The 26815-nt window shown below is 49.7% G+C and overlaps 1 protein-coding gene across 14 annotated transcripts in view; it reads right to left on the reverse strand.

Moving 5' to 3' along the window:
• Window positions 1-509: 509 nt before the first annotated feature.
• SAMD4A (sterile alpha motif domain containing 4A) overlaps window positions 510-26815 on the reverse strand; it is a 235674-nt gene continuing 209368 nt past the window's right edge. For 7 of the 14 annotated variants that reach the window (XM_073800444.1, XM_073800445.1, XM_073800446.1 and 4 more), the window contains 5 exons: window positions 24283-24401; window positions 19785-19986; window positions 18320-18446; window positions 10573-10656; window positions 9209-10318 (listed from right to left, as the gene is read on the reverse strand). In XM_073800444.1, coding sequence (XP_073656545.1) covers window positions 10173-10318; window positions 10573-10656; window positions 18320-18446; window positions 19785-19986; window positions 24283-24401 — 678 coding nt within the window. In that variant the 3' untranslated portion in view covers window positions 9209-10172. The other 7 variants (XM_033851127.2, XM_033851130.2, XR_012329977.1 and 4 more) reach the window with 6 other exon arrangements.

Below are 26815 nucleotides of genomic sequence, written 5' to 3' on the forward strand. Positions count from 1 at the left end.
CCAGGTTTGTCTCTCCAACCGTATGCTTAACTGACACATTATGTAGAATTTATATTAATGTATATTATATATCTTACTGGAATTAGAAGTATTAAAATAAGATTCAAGCCATGTGTATTGAAAACCCCAAGGCTCCAAGGAGGCTACTGTTCATGCTGTGGTTAAGGAGTAAAATAGGATTTCAAAGGCACTGAGGGTGGAGAGCAAGCTATAAACAGTACCACCTGCAAGGTTAGTTTTTATTTAGAAACATGCCCCTAAGTCAGGTGATACATTTATTGGTTACTCTGGGCACAGATCAAGCTGCATAAAATTTTACACCTCTCTTCCTACCTTTTTTGTTAAAAAAAAGTAGCTCATGGTTGGAAGACACAGTTTTCATAGAATGGTCAGGGGGGAACAGTTTACAGGGATGTCAGGCTTATTCTTCCTGGCTGGCTTATTTCTAAGATTCAGTTCTTGTTTTCTAATCGATCATATTGACGAAAATGAAAAAAGACACACACCAGTGTTACAAAACCTTGTATTAATCATTTCCCTTCACTTTCAATATAACGTTGATATGAAATATAGCCATGATTCTTAGTTACATGGGAGGAAATGAGTAATAAATACATTGTAGCAAGTTTAAACCACAAGGGTGTTTCACTGGTAACATTTGAAAACTGTACACTTGCAAAGAACAGCTTCTTCAAACATTAGTATATCTGTATATCAGTAAAGCTTTTACATGTAACAAACATGCTATTTCCATATATGACAAATTTAAAAAATATGCATTGCTTGGCAACATGAACTAGGCAAAAATAGTTCTTTGTTCACTAACTTTATACAGGAAAACAGGACGAAAGGCATGCATGTACAATAGGGATGTCTGCATGGGGCATGCAACAAAAGAAAGCTTTTTAAAAGTCAGCTTACATTAGGCATAAATACATGAGGGTTATATATTAATAAGGGAGGAAGTCTTCTGTTTGACATTATTAACATTCCTGTTTTCTTCCTATTCCTCCCAGAGGAATACACATTCACCTTTAAGTAAAGATAAAGGAATTACAAAAAAATAAAACTCACTTTGCAAACATCTCTGATGACTTGTAAAACAAAAAATCAACATTAGTGTTATCACAGCCCCATGTGCAAATTATCCTTCCCCAGGGCCTTCTTGTAACAGGCACACCTGAACGCCTTGGTTAGGCTGTTTCCCTGCACCCAAGCTGGGGCCACCTGCCCAAGACATCCCCAGAGGGCCACCGAGATGGGGGCTGCTTTCTCCTCCCCTCGCTGCCCTTCTGGTTGTGCGCCTATGCGTTCAACCCAGCTCAGCCCCCAGGCCAGGCTCTCAGGGAGATCCCGGTTCCAGAGGGGGAACGTGCATCTACAAACCTTGCACTGGCAGTAGCTACAAGAGGGGCAGAAGAACAGAAGACCCGGAGAAGGCTCCCATTCCGTAAAAGGCAGCCAACGACACCTCAAAAGAAAACCTTGTTTCCCTCAGTGTCTCTTCAAATGAATGGGAGAGGGGGCCCAGCTCTAGCTCCAATCCTGAGTACCAGAAAGGGACCGTCAATACACAGCATTGGAGAGCTTGGTGCAAACAGCCGCCCTCTTCAGGGCATTGATTTTGCTTGCTGGCCCTTGGTTTAAAAAGTGAAACTCAAAAAGCATGTGGAAAACAAAACAAAACATATCAGCAGCAATGTTTCATTTCTTGTACACAGTTCATGTGTGTCTTCCTACTGTTTCTGGTAAGAAACCACTATGAATAAAAAGCACCAATAAAACATCATACATGATAACAATATCGTAGAACACCACTGTCCCTGGGACAATGTAGAGATGTCAAATACACACTGCTTAAATCAGAACTAGGGGAGAAAAAAAACCCATGTAGTGAAATAGATTTTACTCTGAGATTTTTAATGTTTACTATTTACTTAATATAAAACAGTTGCATTTGGGGGTCAATGGGTAAATACAAAAAAAGGCACTGCCGCTTTATTACTCAATATCCGACTTCACAGCCTTCTATGCATGCAACTGTTTGATTTTTTTTTTTTTTATAAATAAAGTTCTTTTGCTTTAGGATTTTTAGATTGAGCTGTATACCTGCAGTCAACACAGGACTCAAAACAAGGTGGGGACAGGCGCCTAAAATTTATCAGAACAGTCAACTTAAAAAAAAAATTAAAACACTAAGAGCAGAACACAACTAAGTAGATAAATCTATACACAGTCAATGAAAAATAAGCTTTTCTTTTAAAAAAAGAATTATGTTGTTATTAATAACAGACTTTATCATGGTTACCAGCCATAGCAAGTTAATAAGTAACATATCCAAAATAATATCTCTAATAATCAGATAACCATTGTTTCTATATTCAGTGAAGGAATAAATAGAAATTCAGATTTGCAAATACTTTAAGGTCTTCATCCTTTTAAAGGATTCATGCTCATGTGATTGTGTTCACAATCTGTTTTCTGAACAACCCGAGTGTTTATGGATATACGTGTTTTGCAGCAGATCTGAATGCTTTTTAATTTCTCCACAAGATGTGTTACACCATTGTTTTTTTTCTTCCATTAACGTTCTTAGCATCCAAAAAACACCTTCGCAAACCCTCTGGTCTTGCCTTTGGCCTTCAACATCTTTGACTTGTCCTTCCTGGCTCACACGATTGTCCATCCCAACACATTCCCCAAGTAACCCTAAGCTTGCTTAGAAAAGGGGAGTGGAGGATGAATGTTAATGGCACTTGGTTAAAACATATCAACTAAAAAATGCTGCCTCTTTCTGCAAATGAATTTGCATCTTTAGAACATAGTCACCCATGGAGAGCCCCCCTTTTTTATAAAATGCAGTGCAGGATGTTGTGGATTCAATGTTCTTTGCTTGCTAAAGGCTCTCTGTGGTTAAGATGTTCCCACATTTTAGACCTTAAGAAGACTTTGCAAGCTTCACAATATCCAAGGCTGTGTTGGGTGTACGTTTTCAATCTTGAAGGTAGAAGAAAGCTGTTTGGATTTCATTAAGGCCTTTTAAATTGTATTTACTTCATTATTTTAAAACATAACCCCAAGCAAACGCAGTGATTTTCATGGTCTGATCTCTTTAATTTTGACTCTGACTTTGCTAAAAAAACAAACCCCCAAAATGGTACCAGACACCCATTCAATAAACAGGCCTCCTACCATCTCCCTGATCTCGCCTCTGGCTGAGCTGTCGCACCATCATTTACACAACCCAATTTTCCAGCGCAGAGCACAGCTCCTCTTGGATCTCCTCTAATACCCTCTATTGCATCAAATTCCAAACGTAGTCTTTCTTGCCCTTAAGAAATAGAGCTATTACTTTTTGGTAGCGTAGTTTGTTAATCTCTCACCATGTTAAGTAGTAGTTTTGTCTCCCTTCCATGCGGGTGGATAAATCAGCCGACAACACAGCAAATCCCTGACGTACGTGATAGAATCATCATTTCCATCATGAAGTCGACCTTTCTCACATCTTCTTCCACTGCCCACCTGGGACGTCTCCCCGCAGCTCTCTCTGCCACTTGCTGACTGACCGTTTATACACTGTTGCCGGACCTTGCTCTTTTCCTCCTCTTCCTCAGCGGTGAGCGAGCCAAGGGGCTGCAGCCCCCAGGCTGGGGTTCCTGCGAGCAACCCCCCCAAAAGCGGCCTTTTGAGCTTATTATCTGGGTATTAAGGCCTCTTGCTAGGGAAAAATATCCATCCTTGCCTTTTCTCCTCCAGTGAAACTTGTACGTGTGTGTGTGTGTGTGTGTGTGTGTGTGTGTGGAGCGAGGCCAGGACTGATAGGATGACACCCCATGGTAGGGTGGGGAGAAAGAGGTTCTCCGGGTGAGAAGCAAATCCAGCGTAGAAAGGGCAGCAGGATTCCTTTAGACTCCCTAGGTGACTGCGCGCAATCCCATAACCGATCACATGGTGGCGCCCTGCCCAGTGCTCCGCCCACTCCAGCCACATCCTCAACTCCACCTACACACTTCTCCCACCCACAGGTGGGAGACACAACTCAGGCCTACGTGACAGCTCCGCCTTCCCGAGAAGCAGAGCTTGGCAGCCATTTAAAAAGACAACCCTGCTGCTATTATAAAAATAGAGGAAAAAATGAATCCATAGCAACAAATCTTTTACAAAAACCATAGTATGAAGAAAAGTTCTAGCCCAACTCTTTACACATTATGTACCCTTTAAAATTGTTATGTAAACAATACACAAATCAAAGTTTATCTGAAATTTTGTTGGAGGGAATTTCTCCCTTCCTGCCCCCGTTGTTATGTGGACTTCTTCTGCGGCTGGATTTCAAGCAGGGGCCTCAGGGAATCCAATCAGGGGAGACATAAAAGAGCGAGCCGCCGTTGTGCTTTGGTCGCAGGCATCCGTGCTTTCCTCCCGGGGCCTGACTCTGAAGGCAGGCTTCTGAGAAGGCTCCCAAGGGCTGGGGCTTCTGCCTCCCTCCCAAGTCTCTCATCTCTTTCCAAGCGGTACCCTCTTTATTTTCCCCCTCATTTCCATCCAAGAAGCCACTTGCATTCCCTCCACCCGTTCCCAGTCCTATGTTTCCCTTAGAGATCCCTCCCCATGCCCCACACCAAGCCATCCCACGACAGAAACAAATGACGAAATAACCAGTCCCAGGTCTACTGATATGTTTACAAGGACGACCTACGCTCTCACAAAATCAAAATGGGAGAGGGACCAGGGGAAAAGAAATGGCTGCAAAGTATCTTGGAGGATTCTGTGCAACCCTGAAGATGGCTAACACTGGACCCGCAGCAGTCGATTTCACGGCCAGCGCGGTCACTCTCATCTTCAGCTCTAGATTGTGGAGGTCCGGTCAACCCCGTCTGGGAGAGAAAGGAGGACACAATGGGCACAGGTGAGCAAAGTAATTCCATTCATGCCCACCGATTCCAGCGTCATGCATGTTGGACCTCCCAGTCTCTGAGGACAGATAAGGGTTAAATTCATCCATCCATCCATTCACTCATTCTTCACATACCCACCCACTCAACATAGCTATTTTTGCCAGGAGCCATACTGAGCCTGGAAACCAAGATGAAAAGACCTAATCCTCACACTTGGTCCAAGTATATATATATCCTAGACAGGACACAGACATGTACACTGACAATGACACATGAGGGATGGTTGCTGTAATGGAGTATGTACCAGGCACAGCAGGAACAAGGGGAAGGAGTGTTTAGGTTGCCCTTGGAAGTCAAGGATGGTTTCACAGAGAAAGAAAATGACTTTGTAGATGGTCTGGTAGGAGAAGAAAAGAGGAGGCAGGAGAGTATTAGGGTGGGGAGGGCATACAGCTCATGTACAGGCGTGATGCTGCTCATCAAATGGTGGGCGGGGGGGCGGGCTGGAGGTTTAGGATGAAGGACAGGAGGAGTGACAGGAGATACGGCAGAGAGCCAGCTAGGTTTTGCAATACACATGCAGGTGGACCTGTCCAGCTCATGTCCCTTTCTTTGGGAGCATCTCCCTTTCCCCCTGAGTCCCTGCTGAAAGGCCAGGGATGAGTGGTGGTGACTGTGATCTCTGATCACAGCTGAGCAGACCAGGGGGATGCAACTGACCCAAAGTGATCCAGATCCTCTGTCTCAAGAATCTGATCGGGGGCAGAGACACCAGGGTGAGATTTTTTTTTGTCACCTGGAACTGAAAGATCCAGTGGACATGGAAGAGTGCTGAGGCCACCCAGCATATGCCATGTCGGTGTTACGGAGAATTGGTGAAACCAGGCTATAGAGAAAGTGGGGGACATGCCTGTCAGAGAGGAGAGGCCATGAGTGAGTCAGACCACAGAGGGAGCCGACGGCTGCCCAACCCCTTTTCACACGCGACTGTGGGAGAGTCCCCAGAATCAGACCATAAGGGTCTTGTGTACTATTAACAGGGGCTTGGACATAGGTAATTGGGGATTTATAAGTGGTAGAGTAACCAGATTTGACTTCAGAATGGTTTCTCTGGCATGGCTGGTGGTAGGTGAACCAGTTAAGAGGTCCCTACAATGGTCCATGCTAGAGTTTCTCCAGTGAGCAGAGAGAGGCATGGATTAGTCATAGGAGGTAGAAATGACTATGTTCAGTGACCACTAAATGAAGGCCAGAATGGGATGCAGGATGCCTCCCTGGTTTCGCTGACGTCCACATGTCAGTAGATGTGTCTTGGTCTAAACCTCCGCATCACAAGGCCCGTCTCGCAGAGGTGCGTCTAGATGCAGTGGGCAGAGCTCAGGTGTGAGAGGGGCGTGGCCGACTGTTCCAGGGAAAGCTGGAGGACCTAAGTGATACAGGGGAACACTGAGCCCACTGCAGGGGTCTCCTGGCCGCCTCATGGGTGGTGCCAGGCTGGCATCTTGCCAGCAGGGACTTGGAGGGAGAATGTTTCTTTCATTCAGATTTTTAATGAGATCACTGTCGGTCCACATAAGAAAGAGCACCCTGTTTCTGAGTTTGCCCCTAAGGTAACATTTTGCAGAAGTATAGTATAGTATTACCACCAAGATAGTGACATTGATGTAATCTACCCATCTTACAGGTTTTCCCAGTTTTACTTGTACTCGTGTGTGTGTGTGTGTGTGTGTATGTGTAAAGTTCTACATGATTTTTTGAGAGATTTTAAAGAAGGGAAGCAAATGGCCCCTGAGAGCATCTGTTGTTTCAGATTATCAATCCTAGAGGTCCCCAGATGTGAACGAATCACCTCTTCCTGCCTTCTATGCACGTCAACCGTAGCCCCTTGAGTGGTGGCCCAGCAGTGGTAACTGGCTGTGGGAGAACAGTGAGTGTGTGTATATGTGCACACACACGTGTGGGTGGGGTGAGGGTGCAGAGGCCACTCCCTCGTCTGGAGAAGCGCAGTGCACACCCTTGCTGGGCCTCAACTCGTCCATTTATTGTCAACCTTTCATAGCTGTTGAAGTGAGGAGCTGTAAACAAGAAAATCTCAACTAACCCAGCCCCAAGTTGCATTTTCACAGAATTCTCACCCTATACCTCATCCTCCAAGGGTGATGGTTGGTATTCACCTGCAGGGAAAGGACCAGTAGGTTAAGTCCAGACTCACTATTTACAGTTGTGCGGGTCGTGCACTGCACAACTCAAAGGGGCACCATTCACATGCAACCATCATAGGTTTTATAATTACTATGGCAAATTTCAAATGAAAGGCAGAATAATGTCTTGAGAAAGTGGAACCTTTTCCCGATTTGCACTTATATCAGCTATAAGTGGAGCTTTAAGTCCCAAGAAGGAGTGAGGAGAGAAGGTGGGAAGGAATGACAACGGGCTCAGGTGAAGCACAAACCCCAGAACATCCGAGGATGGACCGTGCATTCCTCTTTATGGTTTGATTCACTATGGATGCCATTCTGCCGGGCGGAGCCTCGCAGACTCATTCTGCTGGTACTGAGTCTCCCTGAACACCTGGGGCCACCAGTCAGGAGCAAGCCCAGCAGAGCCAGATGAAAGCCTTAAATAAAGACTCACAAACCAAGATGGCAGAGGCAACCCACCCCCTGGGCTTCCTCACCGGTTCTGTCGGAGGGGCCTGGGGAGAGAAAAGAAGAGATGGATAGGGAAGGCTAGGATAGGAAGATGGATAGGAAGTAGCTTCGACCAACACCCAGAGGGCAGCAGTTACTGGAGGAGACTGAAAAAGCAGAGATGCCAGCACAAAAGGATGGGCCCCAAGGCTTGGGGCCCGGGGAGCAGCCCCGTTAGAATGGCCATCCTGGGATGTGGTGTCCTAGGAACTTGGACACCTCTCCCCTTCTTTTCCTTTTTTTTTTTTTCGGTACGCGGGCCTCTCGCTGTTGTGGCCTCTCCCGTTGCGGAGCACAGGCTCCGGACGCGCAGGCCCAGCGGCCACGGCTCACGGGCCCAGCCGCTCCGTGGCATGCGGGACCCTCCCGGACTGGGGCACGAACCCGTGTCCCCTGCATCGGCAGGCGGACTCTCAACCACTGCGCCACCAGGGAAGCCCTCCCCCTCTTTCCTCGAGATACAAGCAGAGGAGCATCTTTTACTACTCTGCTTTCCTCTCCCTGGTCATTCGTCTTCGTGTAAGATAACTTCACTCACTGGCAGAAGTTCTGTTCCCAGCAAAGTCATCTCCGTTGGCACCTGGCGGGGGTCGGCCAGCAGAAAGGTGCTGTCACAGTGGGAGGGCACACCGCTGCCACCGCACCCAACTGGGCCACCCTGAAGCTAATTTGCATTCCCTGCTCAGGAAACTGCTTATGAGGCTTCCCACCAGAGAGGATTATTGAGAAAAAACACAGCAATAAAAAGGCTTAGGAGATTAACGAGATGAAAACATTAGCAAAAAAACCAGTTCACAGATGTTTCCTGTAAAAATAGAAGAACAGGCTAAAAATGGAGTCTTTCAATGAAGACCTCCCTTTAATAAAGAGCATTTGGCATTACTGCTCTTAATGATGATGATGATGTTAGCACTTAGCAGATTGATAAGAGGTTCCAACACACCAATTACCTGAGATCTGTCAAGCCCGGGGGGAGGTCAGTCCTCCTGGCTGACTCTCACAGGCAATGCAGGACTCAGTGGAGTCGCCCTGCAAGCCAGCGCCTGTCAGGTGTCAGGTGGGAGGGCACCTGGGCTGCCTACAGGGGGCTGAGCCTGGGCTGAAGGCTCAGGTCCGGAGGCCTTCCGTTTAGGACAAAATTGAGATATAATTTGCACACCACAAACGTCACCCTTTTAAAGTGTACAACTCGGTGGTTTTGAGCATGTTCACGAGAGTTGCGCAGCCATCACCACCATCTAATTCCAGGCTATTCTGTCACCCCCGAGAGAAATCTGGTGCCCGTTAGCAGCCACGCTCCATTCCCACCGCCCTCCAAACCCTGGCAGCCACTGATCTGCCTTCTGTCTCTGTAGGTTTGCCTATCCTGGACGTGTCACGTTAAGGGAATCACACACGGTGTGGCGTTTTGTGTCTGGCTTTTTCATCCATTAGCATAATGCTTTCACAGATCAGCCATGTAACAGTACTTCGTTCCTTTCCGAGGCTGAATGGCATTCCACCGTGTGGCTATAGTGCATCTCGTCCATCCATATTCATCTGCCGACGGACCTTTGGGTTGTTTCCCATTACTCGTCAGGGGCTGTCAGGGTGCTGACCCAACCTCCTCGGTTACCTGGAGAAGAGGAGCTGGTGGCACCACACGCGGACGTACCGGGAATGAACCAGTGGTGCCGCAAAGCTTCTAAGATCTGAACTGAATGGCCAAGGGAGAGAGTGGTGTTTGCAAATGGGGTTCCCCGGAACCCCCGCGGGGGGTCACGGAGGGAGCTGTGCACCCCACCGTCTGTCTGCTCAGCAGCCCTGGGAGGCCTTCAGCTAGCTCCCTTCTGGTACGGAGCGGAGGCTTTCTCCAGGCTATGGAGACCCTTGCATGGGTGAGGTCAGGTGGGTGCAGTCCCGGCCTGTACTCTGCTCCACACAGAGCATTTACCTTTGTCCTGTTTGGTTTCAGGATAAGCCTGTGTTTGTAGAGACTGAAAATCTAAACACCCCTGGTCAGGAGGACAAAGCTCTCTGGAGCAGTGGCTTATGACAGCCTTTCTTTCTGCTGCTGCTGGGCTAGCACAAATTGTGCCTCTCCGTGTACCCGTCTCTGGCTCTGCGGTGGGTGAGCACGTCCAGACCGGACAGGGCTGTCGGGAAGGGTCACAGGAGGCCTGTCTCAATCTCCATGACTCACAGCCTCCCTGGAGGTTGGCAGGAAGGGGCGGACGTCTCTCCTCTGTCTGCCAAACATCCCCAGGGCTGGCAGTGAGTCCAGGCCAGAGGAAGGCACCCGTTTAGTACCAGGAGGGCACTGAAGGCCTCCCAGGGCTGTTGTGACGATGCAGGGCTGCAGACCAAACACACAGTGGGACGACCCAGCTGCTTCTGGGAGCTCCTCCAGGGGCTGCAGCCCTGCACACCCCTGGCGCATCCAACTAGACCGTCCCTGTCACGCTGCGAAGGACGCCTTGGACTGCTTGGGGCTCTGGGCGTTGTGGAAGCCATTGGAACAGGGAGATGTAAAAACAAGGAGGGATTTTGGTTTCAGAAATTCTATTTTTAGAGCAAGTTGGGATACGCTTGGACCGGACTGGGGGATCTAGTGCCGAGAAGGAAGGAATCCAGTGCTGTGGGGGAATGTTTCCACTAAAAGCCACGTCTTGTGTTCCTGGCTCCTCCAGCGCCCGCACTGGGCTAGGACAGCTGCGGGGCTGGGACTCCAGTGTGCCCCGGGGGGTGGAGCCTCTGGGGAAAGAGGGCAGCCTCGGTCTCCGGGCCCCGAGGCACCTCCCAGAGAAGGAGGAGCAAGGGCGCTGGCGGCCCCCGTGTATGGCGAGGCTTGATGAGGGTCCGACAGCGCGCTGCAGCCACTCTCCCTCTCCCTCCCTGTACCCTGCCTCCTCGGCCTGTGCCCTTCCCTCTCTCCCGAGCTGTGGAGGATGGCACGTGGCTGGGGGTTCTCCCAGGCGTGCAGTGCCATGCGGGGAGGATGCACTCACCTCCCAGGGCGTGCTCGGTCATACTGAGGCACAAGGACTCCAGCCTGTTGTTGATGTCAGGTTCAGTCACGGGAAGCTGGAATTCTGCAAGGGACAAAGGGTTCCGCTGGTGACAGGGGCTCTGAGAGCAAGGAGGAAGTAGGCATGGTGTCACTGGCTCCACCTGCCAGGGTGAGGGTTTGGAGTGCCTCCCTGGGAGGACTCGGGGGGCGGGAGAGACCAACAGGGCCGGCGTGGAGGGTGAGCTGGACTCGGGTTCAACCAACCTCTGAGTCTGTTAGACGCACTGAGGCCACTGCAGCTGGAAAAAAATTGGTGCCTAAAAATAGCTGTCATGGTCACAGTCTGCCAGGCCTCTGCTCAGACCCCTCCGGCGGCTTCCCATCGGAGTAAAAGCCAACCCCTTGCCACGGCCTGCAAGGCCCCGAAGACCTGGCCTCTCGTTACCTCTCTGCCTTCGTACAGCAACCCCTTCCTTCACTCCCCACCAGGCCCTTTTCTACCCCAGGGCCTTTGCACTGCTGTTCCCTCTGCCCAGAATGCTGGTCCCTGGACATTTCCATGGCTCACTCTCTGCCTGCTGTCACGTCTCTGGCTCTACCGTCTCCTTGGAAAGGACTTTCTGTTCATTGTATGTGAACAGAATTTTTCCACCCCATCCCTTTTCTCTGCTTTATTTTTCTTCATCGCCATCACCAACGCCTGACATGTGTGTATTTGTCACCTCCTCCCAGTTGAGTGTTTGCTTCATTGGAGCAGGACTTGGCTTTGCTCCCTGTGCCTAGAACTGGGGCCTGATGCATTTCTGCTTCATTACAAGGAGCAGGAAACGGAAACCACAGCCTGGCAAGAGCCTCTTCTGAGTCCAAGACCCTGCTGGGTGTCCAGTTCTCAAGTGGGGCTCCCAGAGGCTAAGTGACTTGTCAAGGCTAGCCAGCCGACACGGAGCTGGGACAGGAAGCCACATGGGTCTCACCCAGAGCTGCTGCTCCACTGCGCACTGCATGCCTGCCATGCCTGTCAACACTCTCCAACTCCAAGCGCTGGGAAGCAAGGGCTGAGACGTCTGTTCTGAGGGTTCCCGCTACCCAGGACAATACTGTGCATTCTAACCACAAGGCCCCCTCTACCATGTGGACCCTCCCTATCTCTCCTCCAAGGGGGAGGCACCCCTGAGCCTCCTCTGTCGTGCTAGGGCTCACCGTCAGCACCTCCCCCAACCTCCCTATCCTGTGGAACCCTTGAACATCCTTAACTAGTTTGGAAGTGCCTTGCAGACAGCGACGATGCTCTCAGATTTCTCTGACTCTCCCATGATACCCAGCCATGGCCTTCTGCACACCTCATTACCTGTCTATGGAGTGATGAAAAAGATGGAAATAGAAGGAAACGGACAACTACTGTGAAACTCGGACAGAACTGTGAAATCCTATGGGGGAGGGCAGAAAAAATCAGCAGTGGGATATGTTCTGAGTGCCTGGGGGAGTCTCAGCGTTGCCACTGCCTTCCTGTGTGACCCTGGGAAGCTGTTCCCTTCTTTGGGCCTTAGCTCTTCTATCTGTAAAGTGGGGAAAGGATCCTGAGGCCCAAACTGCAGGCCATTTCCTGGCTCCTTCGCATCTCCACTAGGGGGCGCTTGGGGCCGGAGCGGGGAGGGAATGAAAAATGAGGTTGATGGTTTGGTGGGAGGGGAAGTTGAAACGAATGGCTAAACCAAAGTATTTGTTTTCCTCGAGGAGCTATATATTTCAGCCTTCCCTGCAATCTGTGTTCCCCATTACCAGCTAATTCAGAGGCAGATGTCGTTTCCGTTATTTAAAATTCTCAAAGAGAAGGTTGGCAAAAGCGATCGATATGAACGCTGGGGAGCAGATAAGGTTCTTTCTGACACCAGTTCCAGCATCGATGGGTCTGAAAGACAACTGTGCCAGTTCATGAGCAGACAGAGGACAACTGGGCTTCTAGGGAAGCTGGTTTCCCCACACCCCCATCCACCACTGCTCTGAGTAGGGTCGGGCAATTAAACAACCCAGAGGGAAGAGTATTTTAGTATTTTCATCCATTCATGTGAAAATCATATGCATGCAAAAATTAGCAGCCTTCAGGGTGTGAAATTTATAAAATAGAAACACAATTTTATATATAGCCAGTTAGCAAATAAAAAAAAAAAACCCCAGCAGTTACAGCCATCCATATGCTCATTGTAAAATTTAGTTTACTCTCTAGCACTCCCCTTTAAACAAACACTGTGGAGAGATTTGGATAAATAAAGATGCTCGACATTTGGAGAGAAGTGTTTCAGCTGCAGGATTTCTTGCCAACACGCAGCAAAATGGCATTTTCCAAGCCTGGGATTGCGTGTTCCAAAAAAAGGGGGGCTGAGAAATGTGGGGCTCTCTGCTCCAGAATCTCCAAACCCTAGTGGCTGCTCTTTTAGGTTGAAAGTCGGCAGGCTTGCTTTTTATCCTCCAGCTCTTCCCTCTGTTGCACGGGGGAGTCGTGACTCCTAACCACTCTCAGAGCAGCTTTGAAAAATTCTAAGTCTTGGGAGAAGCCCGTATGTTCACACTCCAGAGTTTCCTAATAGTGTGACTTTTTAATTGTGTATTTGATAAAAACAGATCCGTGGCATCTCCCTGCACACAGGAGACAGAGGGAGACCAGACGGGTGAAGAGCAGCTTCCATCTCGGCTGGAAGCCCTCAGCCACGGGTGGCTTGGTGGGCAGAGCTCTCCATGCCCCGACTAAGCGTGTGGGCAGCTCCTGCCCACAGGTCCACTTGGACCACAGACCAACTCTTGTCCTTGCTTCTGCTCAGCCTGGGGGCTCATCGCGTTTATCCTGGGCCCCCAGCTGTAACAGACCAGGCAGGTGTAGTTTCGAGTCTTCGGGAGGGCAAAAAGGATAGACTCCGAGCCCTCTGTCCTGTTGCCCGAGCAGGCCTGTTTCCTTAGCTCAGATGGCATCTCTGAGTACGAGGGAGTCTTCCCCTCCCCATCAGACCCTTCCAGTATTTAGGATGTATTCGAGGATCCCCAGTTCTAGGATGCCCAAAGTCTAGGCTGATGTGGGACTTTCAAATTGTGCCTTTTCAGAAGTCCCACAAGAACAGGGACTGCTGTTCAGGCCCAGGGTCAAGAGGATTCCGGAAGGAAGCAGCGCCCATCCCTAATGAGGTGTTGCTGCAGGGTCCACCTGGCCTGAAGTGTCCTTCTGCCTCTCTCTCCAAGTCCCTGAGGCTGAGGTAAAGAGGCCAATGTTTTTAGGACTTTAGAGTAAGCAGCAGGTTGGGGCATTCTAGGAAAAACCTTGAGAATTCCACTTTGCCAATGACAGCTGAGGCCACCCTGCTGAGTAAACCAGGAGGGCTTTGAGTCTGGTTGAGTGAGAAATGGGTTGCTGGAAGGCAAGAAATGAGGAAAGTCAGTCTCTTGAGGAAGGGGCAGGGAATGCAGAAGTGGGAGCTACACAACAGTGATGAGGGGAGGAAGGAAGATAAAGGGAAGGCAGGAACCAAGAGGAAAGGGGGAGAATGGTGTCAAAAGGAAAAGAGATCAGTGCCGGCAGGGAAATGGGCCAATGAGGCCGTGCAGAGCTGGTAGTGGGGGGCAGGTGGCAGGGAACACAGGTACGCAGTCGCTCCCTGAATCTGCTGTGGGGAACAGAGCTCTTATCTGGGGACCTGACTCCTAGACCTGCAGAACTAAGTGCTGCGGAAATCCTATGGGACCCACGTTTTCACAAAAAATGATGAGCAGACTATGGTACACGACACTATTGTACCATCTTGCCTCAAGTTGGTCTCTCTGAATTTGGCTCTCAGAAGCAGTGGGGCACAGACCCAGCTGGGTTCTTGGCTGTGATAGAACTGATTCATTTGCCAACCTCCCTGCCCATCCTCTGTCAGTCCTGAGCAGGGCTGTTTGCCTTGGATTACTAGAAGGAGGGAGCAAATGTTGATCAGGTACTCTAAGTGGGTCCCTGCTCTGGCCTCTGCTTCTGCAGGGCAGCCCCTTCCATCCCCTCAGCGGAGCCAGTGCACTGACGGCACTCCCCCTCTCCCCTCTCTTTCTAAAGGCAGTTCTCTGGAAGCAGTCTGAAGCTCACTCACACTAAGGAGAAAGGAATGATAACAGCTTTGTGCACTATGCTCCCAGGTATTCTAATGATGGAAGGATTCCAGTCATGAGCCGCTGCATAGGGGAGGTTTGCGATGGAGAACAGATATGTCACATCATGAAATGCTGCCAGGTAAGGCACTGCTTTACCCATCTCACATCTGGGTGGTCCAGCACCAAAGGTAGTTTGCACATGGTTTTGTGCAAGGGAAGGATGAGGTCCCCTGTGAGGCTGCCCCGTCTACCTTTCTCCATGCTTTTCCTTTGAAGTCAGCTGCTGGCCCCCTCTGCCCTTTCCCGTCAGCCCTCTAGGTGGCGAGGAGCTTCCGTGGCCTCCTAGTGTCACGCCAGGGCTGCTCTGAGATCCTCTCTGATCCCAAGGGTGGCGGAGCCCGGGTCAGCAGGGTCTGCTTCCAAGATAAGGTGTCATTCTGCGAGCAGTTTCCAAACTAATTTTCCAGTTGGGAAAACACCCTACCTCTCGGAGAAACATGACCCCTCTCGCCAGGCGCCACCCTGATTTTGAGCTCGTCACCCCCCGGTGATGGTATCAGACCCTGTCCTCCTCTCTGGGAGGACCAGCTTCATGTTTCTTACTCATTCCACAGGCCAGCAAGAGGCAACAATCACCGATGGCTCTCCTGGCTTGTCCTGGGAAACATTTTAAATCTGTCCACATGGGAATGAAGTGGAGAACCACCCCTCCTGCCCTGGCCTCCAAGGGGCCCACGGATTCTGTAGGTCCAGGAAAGAAAGAAGTGTCTCGCAAATTCAAGCAAGGTGACTGATGAATTGATACACAACTTGGAGGCTGGTTCTAGCCCCCAGGCTTTTCTTTATTCTTTGGAGACATTCCATCATCTTGATGGGATTATTTTAAGTTTACAGAATCCAAACTTCCTTAGAATGTAGTGTAGTCTTCAAGATTTGCTCAGATGGGTCAAAATGGGTGCTTTGAAGACATCCAATGGCCAGGAGGAAACCACTATGTTGGAATGTAGCACAGTTTTCTGAGTATTCAATTTTGGGTTGGTCGCACATCTCTATTCCACTTTGCGTTCACAATTACTACTGCTTGTGTAAAGATGAAAGCCGCTTTCTGCCGTCCTGATATCTGCCTACCTGATGTGAGGCTTATGGTCTAGTCCCAGCCCCTGGCCCTCAGGCCCTAGATGCAAAGGCTGAGGAGGAACTTTCTGCGCCCATGGGGGGACTTTCTGCAGCCTGCTTTCCCTTTAGCCAGGGATCCTGGGTCACAGCTGTGCCCTGCCTCGCCCTTCATGGCCATGTCTCAGGAAGAGCCACCCCACATGGGCCAAGGGTGCCGGGCAGGACTTAGGAGTGGCTTCTGCTGAGCCCTAACCAGGGTATTTGCAGTCAGGAAATACGGAGCAGTCCTGTCCCCGGGCCGTGGTTACCAGAAATGCCTTGCCTCATCAGGGCCTTGCTGGAAGTGGGTTTGTCATGTTCGGGTGAGAGGTTAATTAAAACAACAACAATAACCCAAGGGTTCTAAGTCCAGTATGTGAAGAACATTATTGAGAGACTTGCAGATAACTACCAGGAAAACTGAAAACAGCTGGAAGTGCTGCTTCTGGAGATGGGACTCTGGGCTGGGAGGGGAGGGCAGGGGGAGTCATTTTCTCTTAAAAGCTGTTTGGTAGTATTTGATTCTTTAACTACGGGAACAAGAGGCTTCACGGGAAGAGGGTGGAGACAATGTTAGGGTCATAGCTGACCTGAGCATAAGCCAACTGTTCAGCGTTGCTGTATAAGAGCAGAGGGGAAACATAGTGCAGGTGGAGGATTCAGATCAACAGACCCAAACGGTTCTTCTCCCAGGGATGGCCCAGCTCTTCCTGGTGGGCCTGGTCTGCCCAATTAAGATGGGGGACAAAGAGGGTGACTGAGGACTTGGAAGAGAGCTGCAGGGAGGAAAAAAGAGGTAGGAAAGAATGGAGAAGTCTACAAGTATGTTAGGATTGGAAGAGAGCGGTCGGCTACGCGAGGGCTCCCGTGAGGTTGCACGGTGGCTGGGCTGCAGTCCTGGGGCTGAGGTCAGGGTGAACTATTCATTGAAGGTGAAAGGTCTCGTGCCCAGGATGTCTTCAAATCTTGTCCAGGTTCTCTTTCTACTGGGAATGGATTATACATAATTCTACATGAAAACAGAGGCTGGGACTAAATGACCCAGGGAGAAGGCCTTCACAACCCCCAAAATTTTATTAAGTATTTCTCCCTGGGAAGAAAAATAGCAAGTATCAAAATGAAGAAAAAGAGCTTTAAAACCAAAGTGCCTCTCCCGTTAGGGAGCACAGGCTCTGGACGCGCAGGCTCAGCGGCCATGGCTCACGGGCCCAGCCGCTCCGCGGCATGTGGGATCTTCCCGGACTGGGGCACGAACCCGTGTCCCCTGCATCAGCAGGCGGACTCTCAACCATTGCGCCACCAGGGAAGCCCATCAAGAAGCAATTTTAAACCAGCGTCTGGACTCTGTGGACGTCCCGTCCTTTCCTGACATACGTTATGCCCTGGTGGCTCCCACCCTTCTCCTCGGGGGCCTCTCTTCCTCCAGCCTGCCTTCCCTTCACTCCTCCATGCTTAGCCCTGTCTGACGCCCCTGCTCAAAATCGTTTATCGATTCCTCACTGAGAGCAGCTGGAGTCTGAGCTCCTCGGCCTTGGATTCAGTGTCCCACCTTTGGCTGCAGTCTTTCCAGCTCCCTTGGTCTACCTGCCGCTACTTCAGCCTGACCCCTCTGCCGAGCCGCCGTGGGACTCGATACCCTTGCAGTCTTGCTCTCTTAGCTCCTTCTGCTTGCAACTCCACCCTCCTCTTTCCACCTCTTCACCCTCTGCTCCCTGAAGCTCACCTATGACTCTGAGAAGCTTCTTTGCCCACCCAGGCCACAGTGACATTTCCCCTCAAACTCCTGTAAGACATGGTACAGAGCATGTCTACCCAGGGTGAGGACCTTCTTCCAGGTGCGACCCATGTAGTAATTGCTTGCGGGGCTTTGCATTACTCATGGAGTCTAAGAGGTCACTGTCTGCACAGAAGAAGGTGCAGGCATCTGTTGGCTGTATGTAATTCTGGCTACTCTGAGGAGGCGTGGTCAAAGGTGAAATTGACATGAGGTGCACCAAGCTGCTCTTTACCCAAGTAAAGGGAAGATGGCTGGATCAGCGGTCACGTGTGCAAGGAACTCCCAAACCAGGGGGAGGTCTCTCAGCATCTGCACTGTCAGGTTTTCTTTCTCTGTCTCACTATCTACACATTCCCCCACGTATATACCAACGACACACACACTACACGTGAAACCCCTCCCAACTCCACCCTGAAAACCCCCCAGTAATATCCCTGGGTTCATCAATCCAGAAATATAACTAGGATCAAAAATACCCCCAACAGATCACAACCAACTCAAGCTCCGTGTGCTGGCTCCCAGCCAACCAGCCGCTATTCATGCTGGCAAGACACGGTTTAAAAAAGGAAAGGCTTCTATAAGCTCAAAAGAATGCATGGTGACAGTTGAGGCTAAGCACTTTCTGCCTGGGTTCACTGGGGCATCTATTTTGGTGACCTGGCCTCCCCGAGAGGAGAGCGAAGGATGGAGGGCTGGGCCCTACCTGGCTGTTGGAACATCAGCATATTCTGCGGTGAAGTGTGCACGGGCAGCGAGCGGGTCCTTTGGACTGAGCTGTGGGTGCGGCTTGGCATGCTGTTGCTGCCCCCGGGGTTGGCGAACCAGAGGTTCTAGGGAGAAACACGAAAGCAGAACCCATTACTCCGGACACCTGGGGGGGCCCACAGCCAGAATCCAGGAGGCAAGTACCCTGGGAGGACTCTCTGCTAACTTCTGGGAAAGGGCTTATAGGCCAGCGCGATCCATCTGCTTATTCAGAGAGAGGGGCTTTAGATTCCGTTCAGTCCCCCGCTTCCCCCCCACCCCACCCCCGGCGAAACGTCCTTAGCCTCAGGCTCCTCTCTAAGCCTCAACTTAATCTGGACACCAATCTCCCTTGCTAGCTCCAAAACACTTTTTATCCCTTCTGTTGCCTTTGCTTTTCCTATCACTTTTCTAGGAAATGGGGGGAGTTCTATAAATGTCTGCAACGAAGAGCACAAACTATTTCAGGGCTCTCAGTTGATTTTCTCTCTGAGATTCTTACAATTTACTACAAAGCAAGGAGGAGAAAAAAGAACCTCTCAGCTGGCAAAGAGCTGGCACAAGTCAGCTTGTGTGTTTATTATTACGCGGGTGTCCTAGCAGTGAGTTCCTCTTGGGCCCATCTGGGGGCTTCCCACAATGGTCAGAGAGTGGGGCTTTTTCCTACCCTGTGCTGTTTCCCTGGGGGGAGTGAATCCTGCCTGTCTTGCCAGGAACTGTTTCCTGTTTTGTAAATCAAGCTCTCATCCCTTAGTTTCTCATGACAACCCAGAACCTCAGACTCACTTGGTGTCCCTCTAACCCCAGCCCCGACCTGCAGAGTCCCCACAGAGCAGGGGCTACACAGGTGGGAGGCGCTGGGTGGGAGGGTGGGAGTACTGGGACGAGGACCCAGGGGACAGAGGTTGTGGCTCTATATCCCATGGCGAGAATCTCTGGGCAGCCTGGCCTTGACCGCCTGAGAATGTTTCAATTCTCCCTGTGACAGCCTTTCTCAGGCTCCTTCCTGTGGGTTCTCCACCACAGCTGGGACCATGACAAAGGAGCTATTTGCCTCAGATAAAAAGGCTAAGAAGCCCTCAGATGCTCTGGAAGCCAAATTTGGAAGGCAGTAGGATCTGCTGGGGCAGGTCAAGGATCAAGGCAAAGAAGAAACAGGTCTTGCATTTCTTCCTAAAGGCCCCCTGTGTGCAGGGCCCCCAAGGTTAAAGCGGTCGTGGGGCAGCCTAAACAAAATCCCCACAAAGCCAGTTGCTGCCGTGGCCTCGCTTTGTCTTCCTGAGAAACAGTGCAAACAACCTCCGAGCCACAGGGACAACTGTCCTCAGTCTAGCCCCCCCGGGCCTCTCCTCTCGCCTTGGGGTTGTCTGAGCCTCAGGCCCTGAGCTGGGCCTGCCCACCCTCCTCCCCGGGGCCGAGCAGACCTGTCTTCCTTGTTTCATGATGGTGGGGTTGGCTGCGGTGTTGCGCTGGGTGGAGCTGACGAATCCGCTGGTGCCCAGGAGGCCAAGGCGGGCGGAAGGGACGTTCCGGGAGGGGATCTGGTACTGGCGTGGGTTCCGCCTGCCCATGCCACCGCCCACAGAGCCAGCCGTCGGGAGGGAGTTGGACTGCCCGAAGCCGCGGCTGTGAGAGCCAAGAGGGAAGAACAGAGGCCATCAGTCCCCCTCAGCCCTTCCCAACCCCCGGGCTGCCAGCAGGATGCCTCCTTGGGGTCTGCTCACATTTTGACCGTTATGAGGTCTACGGGGGTCAGGGTTCTATGACTAAATGACAGCTAACATCTGAGAGCTAACATCACGTGCACCGCCCTGGGACTTTGATGTTGATTCTTCAATCCTCACGACAATCCTATGAAGTAGGCACTCTATCTCCATTTACAGCTGGAGAAGTAAAACAGAGAGCTTAATAATTTCTCAAAGGTCACACAGCCATTGGGGGGCAGTGCTGGACTATGAGCCCAGAAGGTTAACCCGTGTGCTCTACAGCCTTCTTCCACTGTGTCACGGGCCCTGAGCACTCACGTTCCTGTCAAGGGGCCACACGGTAAGAAAGCGGCAGAGCCAGGATCTGTGCCCCTTCCTTCAGACCACAGTCCGGTTCTGATGTCTGTCTGTACAGCAGACTTGGAAGGAGTGGCCTCTGAGCCCCACTAGGACGTAAGCTCCATGAGAAAAAAGATGGTGTCTGTCCTCATCAACCCTGCAGGTCCCTCCTGCCTGGATCAGCTCCTGGCGGTAAACGCAGGCTGAGTGAACGAATGAATGAGTCTCTGGCATTATAATCACCTCTCCAAATGGGAGAGCTGACCCCACGTCTGGGGCTCTGACTCCAGGTGAAGAGGAGGGATATGAGAATGAAGATGATGATGTTTGCAATCGCTCTGGACCTAGGACACTGACTGTTCCCCACTCCTCAGGCCCTCCCCAGAGAAAGACCCAGAGGTCACAGGCTTCGCCTGGGTCCACGCAGGGAGGCAGCCGTAGACCCGTGGCATCATGCTCGGACACCGTGCTCCCATTGGTCTGGTGACCTCAGTGCTGAAGAACTCATCCTCTCCAGCAGGCCTCAAGTTCTGGGAGGGTGCACGGCAGCCAGCAGGGTTTCAGGAACCAGCACATTCTTTCCAAGAAGAGTCAGCTTTAGTCATTCACTGATGTTTCAGTCAAAATGCTTTACCTCCGATGGCCACAAGATGGAATAGACTTGCTTTCCCAGCCAGGGGAGGTTTGTACCAAGCCTGTGCGGAGACTCCAGGAGGCAGAGCTGACGTAGTTTAACCAGATGATGGGGAGGGGAGGTGCTGCAAAACAGTTATTTCCTGAGGGAGAGGTGTGTGTGTGTGTGTGTGTGTGTGTGTGTGTGTGTGTGTGTGTGTGTGCGCGTGCTGGGGTGGAGCATCTAAGTCATCAGCACAGTTGATCTCAGAAAGTGTTTCTTCCTTAGAATTCCTAAATTTCCTGGGGGGGCGCGCAGCGGGAGCAGGGAAGAGAATGCCACGGTGAGCTGGTGCCAACTGATTTCTGGGCTGTGTTTTTCCACTTCTAGGCTTTTGTGACCCAAAAGAATGGTTCCCAATTCCAGTCAGAGGCTCATGTACACGTGGTGAGAAGGACACTCACGGGTTCTAGGTCTCTTGGTTTATCTCATTCTTTCTCCCATTCTCCCCCTTTCTTCCTTCTTTTACTAAGGTTTAAAATGTTTGGTTTGAAAGAAGAAATTCAGGCCCAGAGGAGCAGAAGTAATCTCAAGTGATGGAAGAGACCTCCTCTGGGGTATGGACAACATGTGACAGGTGGAGACAAGGATCAAGTGGCTGTTTTGAGGGGTGGGGTGTTGTTTTTGTTTTTTAAACTATGAAAACTAGTCCTTTGGTTTTTGGAGCCAGAATTTTGGCCACCTGGTATGATGATTTAGTATTCTCCTAAGATTTTTCCTTATTTAGTGCAGACAGCTTTTTTGCTCATCTTCCTTTTTGGTTGGATTTTTAAAAAGTTATTTCATATGCAAAACAGAGCAGTCAGCGAGTGATCCTAAAATGATTTGTGCTTCCAGGCAGGCAAGACTATATTCTTAAGCAATATAATGTAGCCAGAGGATTCTGTAATGGGACATTTAGTCACGGGAGAAACGTGGACTCCTAAAGTTAGCATTCACAGAGCTGGTAGAGCCCAGAACATTCTGGGGATAGGCTGGATGGAGGGGAGAATTTGGTTAGGCCGTCGAATGACGGTGGACCTCACCGTGGTGTCCTAAACTTGGTTATTACAAAGTCAGGCTTATTGAGGCTTGCCGCTGCTGGTAACCAGAGTGAAAGCTTAAGTCACTTCAGATCACTAGGCTTAATGAAATAATCATTCTTTCTCGGGAGAGAACAAAGTGACAAACGTCAGTTTCCATTTCTCATTCTCTTGCTCTGCCCATCTGTGTCTTTCTGTGCTTTCCTACATCTAACCAACTGAGTTCATTTCCTTGAAATGACTGATAAAATAACATTAATAAGAACCAATTAATTTGGGATTTGTGATAATTCAAGGAGGGGCTGGGCTGCAGTTACCTTTGTATTATGGGAGAAACAGGTCTTCAAAGCAAATTAATAGCATAAAAAGATCCCAGAGGTAATATTTATGAGAATGAATTATTTTCTGGAGCTTCAGCAACTTCCAGTTGAACATCCATAATTGATGACTGCATTCATCCTGATCTAATCAATAAAAGGAGGACCAATCTGGCAAACCTTGGGTTAGCCCAATTCAAGCGTCAGTTAATAACACTGTAGAGGAGTCAAGGTTAAGGGGAACAGTGATGTGGACCAAGGACAGAGCAGGGCAGACGGAAGCAGCGGATGGCACTTCGGGGAGGAAGACAAAAGAGCTTGAAAGCTCTGTTTTCATCTTCAACTTCTGAATTCCTTCTTCCTCTTGGAACTTGTCTCCCAAGGGCCTGGTGTTACAAGAGGGGTCCGGATCTTCCTCCCCTTTCTTGGGGGTTAAGAAGAGGGAGAGCCTGGGAAGGGGGCAGCCCCAGGGAAGAAGGCTAAGGAGCAGGCCTCGCCTTTCATCTGGGCCCCCAGGAATCCTCAGGGTGCACAGGTGGTCCGCCCAACCCTCCAGGGAGGCTTGGGGCCAAGGAGCTGGCAATAGAGTATTGTTTTGTCTGACTCTCTTTTCTGCACATCATCCGGGGACCAGGAGAGCTGCCCGGCAACCGCAGTGGTTAAGAGCACTGACTCTGGAGCTGACGCTGGCCTGCCTGGTCCAAATCCCGGATGCCACTGCCTCCCAACTCTTCTGTAAATTGGGGTTGATAATAGCACCTCTACCTCATATGGCTGTTGCAAGGATTAAATGTATTAATATTCTTAAGTGCTTGGATACCCACTTGGCACAAAGTACATGCTAAATGTTTGTTTAATAAATAACTGTGTTATATATGCTGGAATATGATAACACTTCAATTTTTACATTAATCTTCAATGAAGACTTTTCACAAGTTCCAACTGGCCTTATCTCCCTGAAGTAATTTATAAAACAGTGATGTTTCAAGGCACACTTATGCAAATAAATGCCCAACCTTTTAACACAGACAGAGCTTCTACATATGCACTGAGAAATGAGTTCAGAACTTGCTAGGTGCAAGCGAAAAAAATGAGTATTTATCTGCTCATGTTGAAAAAAGTAAAACAGAATGTTGATTTTTCAGCATATCTGCATCATCGTCATTCCCTTGTCTCCCCAAAACTCCCTGTCATTGTTCAAGGCTTCCCTCTACCCCTCCCCGTGATTCCTCCCCCAGATTGTCACTGTAATTCACCTTTAATATGCAATTAGATTCCTCAACTTAAAACCAGATTAAGGTAATGGGTTCTAAAGTACAACGAGGCTTATTTTTAACAACATCCAAGAAACTGAAGTACTATGAAAAATCAAGAATGGCACTGCTCCACTCTTAGATTGCAGCTCAGACCAAAATAGACTAGCACTGGGCTCTTCACCCTGCCACCAACTATAATTAGCTTGTCTGCAGCCAGAAGGGAGAAAAAATTACACTACCACTTAAGGTGTGGAGAGAACAACCCATTTTTGTCCTTTCAGAGCCCCCTGTTGTGGGTAAACCACCAAGTGTTTTGTGGGCGTTCGTTAGCTCGTACCCACTCCCCACTCGATGCCCATCCAGACCAATGCTGTCATTTTGACCATGTCAGTTGAGTTCCCCAAGATCACATTCAGCTCTTCCTCTGGGAATTCTTTCCCTCTACAGCTTTTTCCCAACCCCACCTGTTTAAGGAATGTGATCTGGACTTGTCATAGGGCGCCCTGATAAACAAGGAATGATGCCCTGTGTAGTCCTGCCCCTGGAACCTAAGCAGACAGTGGGGTACTGGAACCACCATGCAGTACAAAGACTGAAATCCCAACATACTTTCTTTGCTGTCGATATCCTGATATGTCTAGAAGGGTTTTCCGAGGGAAAGACCGAAAGAGCTTCTGCACCTGCTGTTTCCATGACAACAATCGTTTTTTCTGTGTCTCTGTAAATGCCTGCAAAACAAACAGGACTTTTTAATGGGTGACGCAGCCTGGCATTAGAGGGAGAAACACGCGATTAATCGGGGAAACATCGGAGTCCTGCAGCTGCCTTTTCTTCACCTTGTTTCCAACCTGCTCCAAACAGCAGTCAGTTTTATTTGGGAGCTGCCTGTACTGAAAATTCAAGTTATTTGACATTGGAGGTGCCTGGTAAGGTACATGCATTAAGCTTTTGACAACCCTCGATTTTGGTTGCATCTCTGGCAGATCCATACCCTCTTTCCACTTTCCCCTGACTCCACTCTGGACTCTGTTTATTAACCAAGAATGAATTGCAAAATTGATTGTTGACTACTTGGGCTTTTACAGGCATTTTCATAATCCATGGAAATGCTAAACCACTCCAAAAAATCAATCTGCTTGACGGTGTGTGTTCACCCTGGAGTGGTCTGTGGGGCTTCGGAAAAGGGAATGTACTCTCGGCGTGTCTGGCCTCTGCTGAGAAATCTCCAGTTAAGGGGCCCCATGCTCTACACAACCCCAGTGCACCATTCCTCACCTAAATTTTGTCTAAGGTTTAGGAAAATGGGTAGATCTGATGCCTTCTCAAGTCTTTTCTAGTAAAACTGGTGTTTGGGGATGCTTTGCCTACTGCCCCATACGTAACACACTCTCACCTATATCATGTGTCTTTGTGTGTACAGCCTATGTACTCAAGCGAAGCCCAGGGAAGGACTTCACAGGGGCTATGAGACCCCAAGGCAGGGACTCTCAAATTCATGATATATTAGGATCCCCCAGGAGACTGTTAAAATGCAGATTTCTGAACCCCTTCTCCCCACCAGAGCCTGATTTCATAGATATGGAGAGAAGTCTAGGGGTTTGTGTTTGCAGCAAGTGCCCTGGGAATTCTGCTGCAGATAAGCCATGGCCATGCAGTGTTCTAGATGGTGAGGACTACACATGCAATATAGGAAACCCCTGTCAAGTGCCTAGAACTGTGGTCCACGCACTGTCATAAAGCCACTGGATCTGACTGACTAGCAGTAACAGTGATGGAGATACCATACCCAAGTAGTTTTGTCAATAAAGCATGAAATACTTTAAGTAGAAATAAATGAATACTTAGAGTAACAGACTATATGTCTGTTTCCCATAAAGGAAACAGATTCCTTAAACAGACAGAAAAAAATGACAGTTTTATTTTCTTCCAATGACACTTCATCTTTAAGGACCTGAACACAGGAGAGCTATGTGAACAAAAGCAAGAAGACGTTAGTCATATTGTGGAAAAGGTACTGACGACTTGCAAACCCCTTCCTCCTGGCTGACCTTAGCCAGATGCCACTGAGCACAGTCATCAAGGTGGACTTCCCCAGCAGGCACTCAGTGCCCCGTTAGAGATAAATGTGCTGACACGCCTTAAGGTGCATGGTGGATGGTCTCACGGCTAAAAGGTGAGGATGTGGTTCTCCTCTGTGGTCCCTCTCATTTGCTGGTGATGTTCAGCGAGTGTCCAGCTATACAGGAATAGCTTCAAAAACTGCAAAATGCAAGCATTTCTGCTAGACTAATAAAGGGATGGGTAGATTCTGCTTCTGACCAGCTTATTCAGCCAAATGTTGAGCGAGGACACAAGATGCAGGTGCGCTGGTCAAGACGACTTGGGGAGGAGAGGAGAGTCCGGCCCAGTGGGTCAGTGGAAGCCTCTGGATGCAAATGGGCAGGGCTTGAATCCCTGCACATCTTTATGCAAGTTCCTCTACCTGAGACTCTGCTCCTTCTAAAAACTCAGGTTAATAATACCTCATCAAAGGGAACTTGTAAGGATTAAATGAAATTCACACACAAAGGGCACTTAGGATACTCAGAACATGCCTGGCTCTTCGCCATGGGTCACTGTGTGCTGCCCACAGACACTGACTAGGTTTTTCGGTTGCACGGACCAGCCCTTTGGTGGCAGCATATGAATGTCCATCACATTCATAAGCTTTGGTCTTCAACCCTGGCCTTAAACTCCAACCAATGACTTCGAGGTCTCAGAACTACAACACTGAGCTGGTCTGGAGCCCACCTGAGTTTCCAAGTGACAAAGGAGTAAATGGCTCACTTTACAGATGTGCATTCAAAGCGCTTCCAGGGACACTGGTTCATATGTGACATCTCCCCTGGCGGCAAGGAGCACCCAAGAAGATGGAAATGTTTATGCCCCCTCAGAGAGGTCAGCTCATCCACTCAGCAGCGGGGCAACAGGCTCACGTAGTTGGGGCTGCAGATGGGAACGGGCCCCTCAGGAGTGCTGAGCGTGTGGCTGTTCTCAGTCCTGGGAGCTGCGGCTGGGAGGCTTGGAGAGGAGCTAGACCATGGCTGGTAATGAGTGATTTCTGAGAGCTGCTTCCCGTGTGTGCCTGCAAATAGCACTCGGT

Source organism: Tursiops truncatus, chromosome 2 (assembly GCF_011762595.2).
Source record: "Tursiops truncatus isolate mTurTru1 chromosome 2, mTurTru1.mat.Y, whole genome shotgun sequence".
Taxonomy (NCBI): domain Eukaryota; kingdom Metazoa; phylum Chordata; class Mammalia; order Artiodactyla; family Delphinidae; genus Tursiops; species Tursiops truncatus.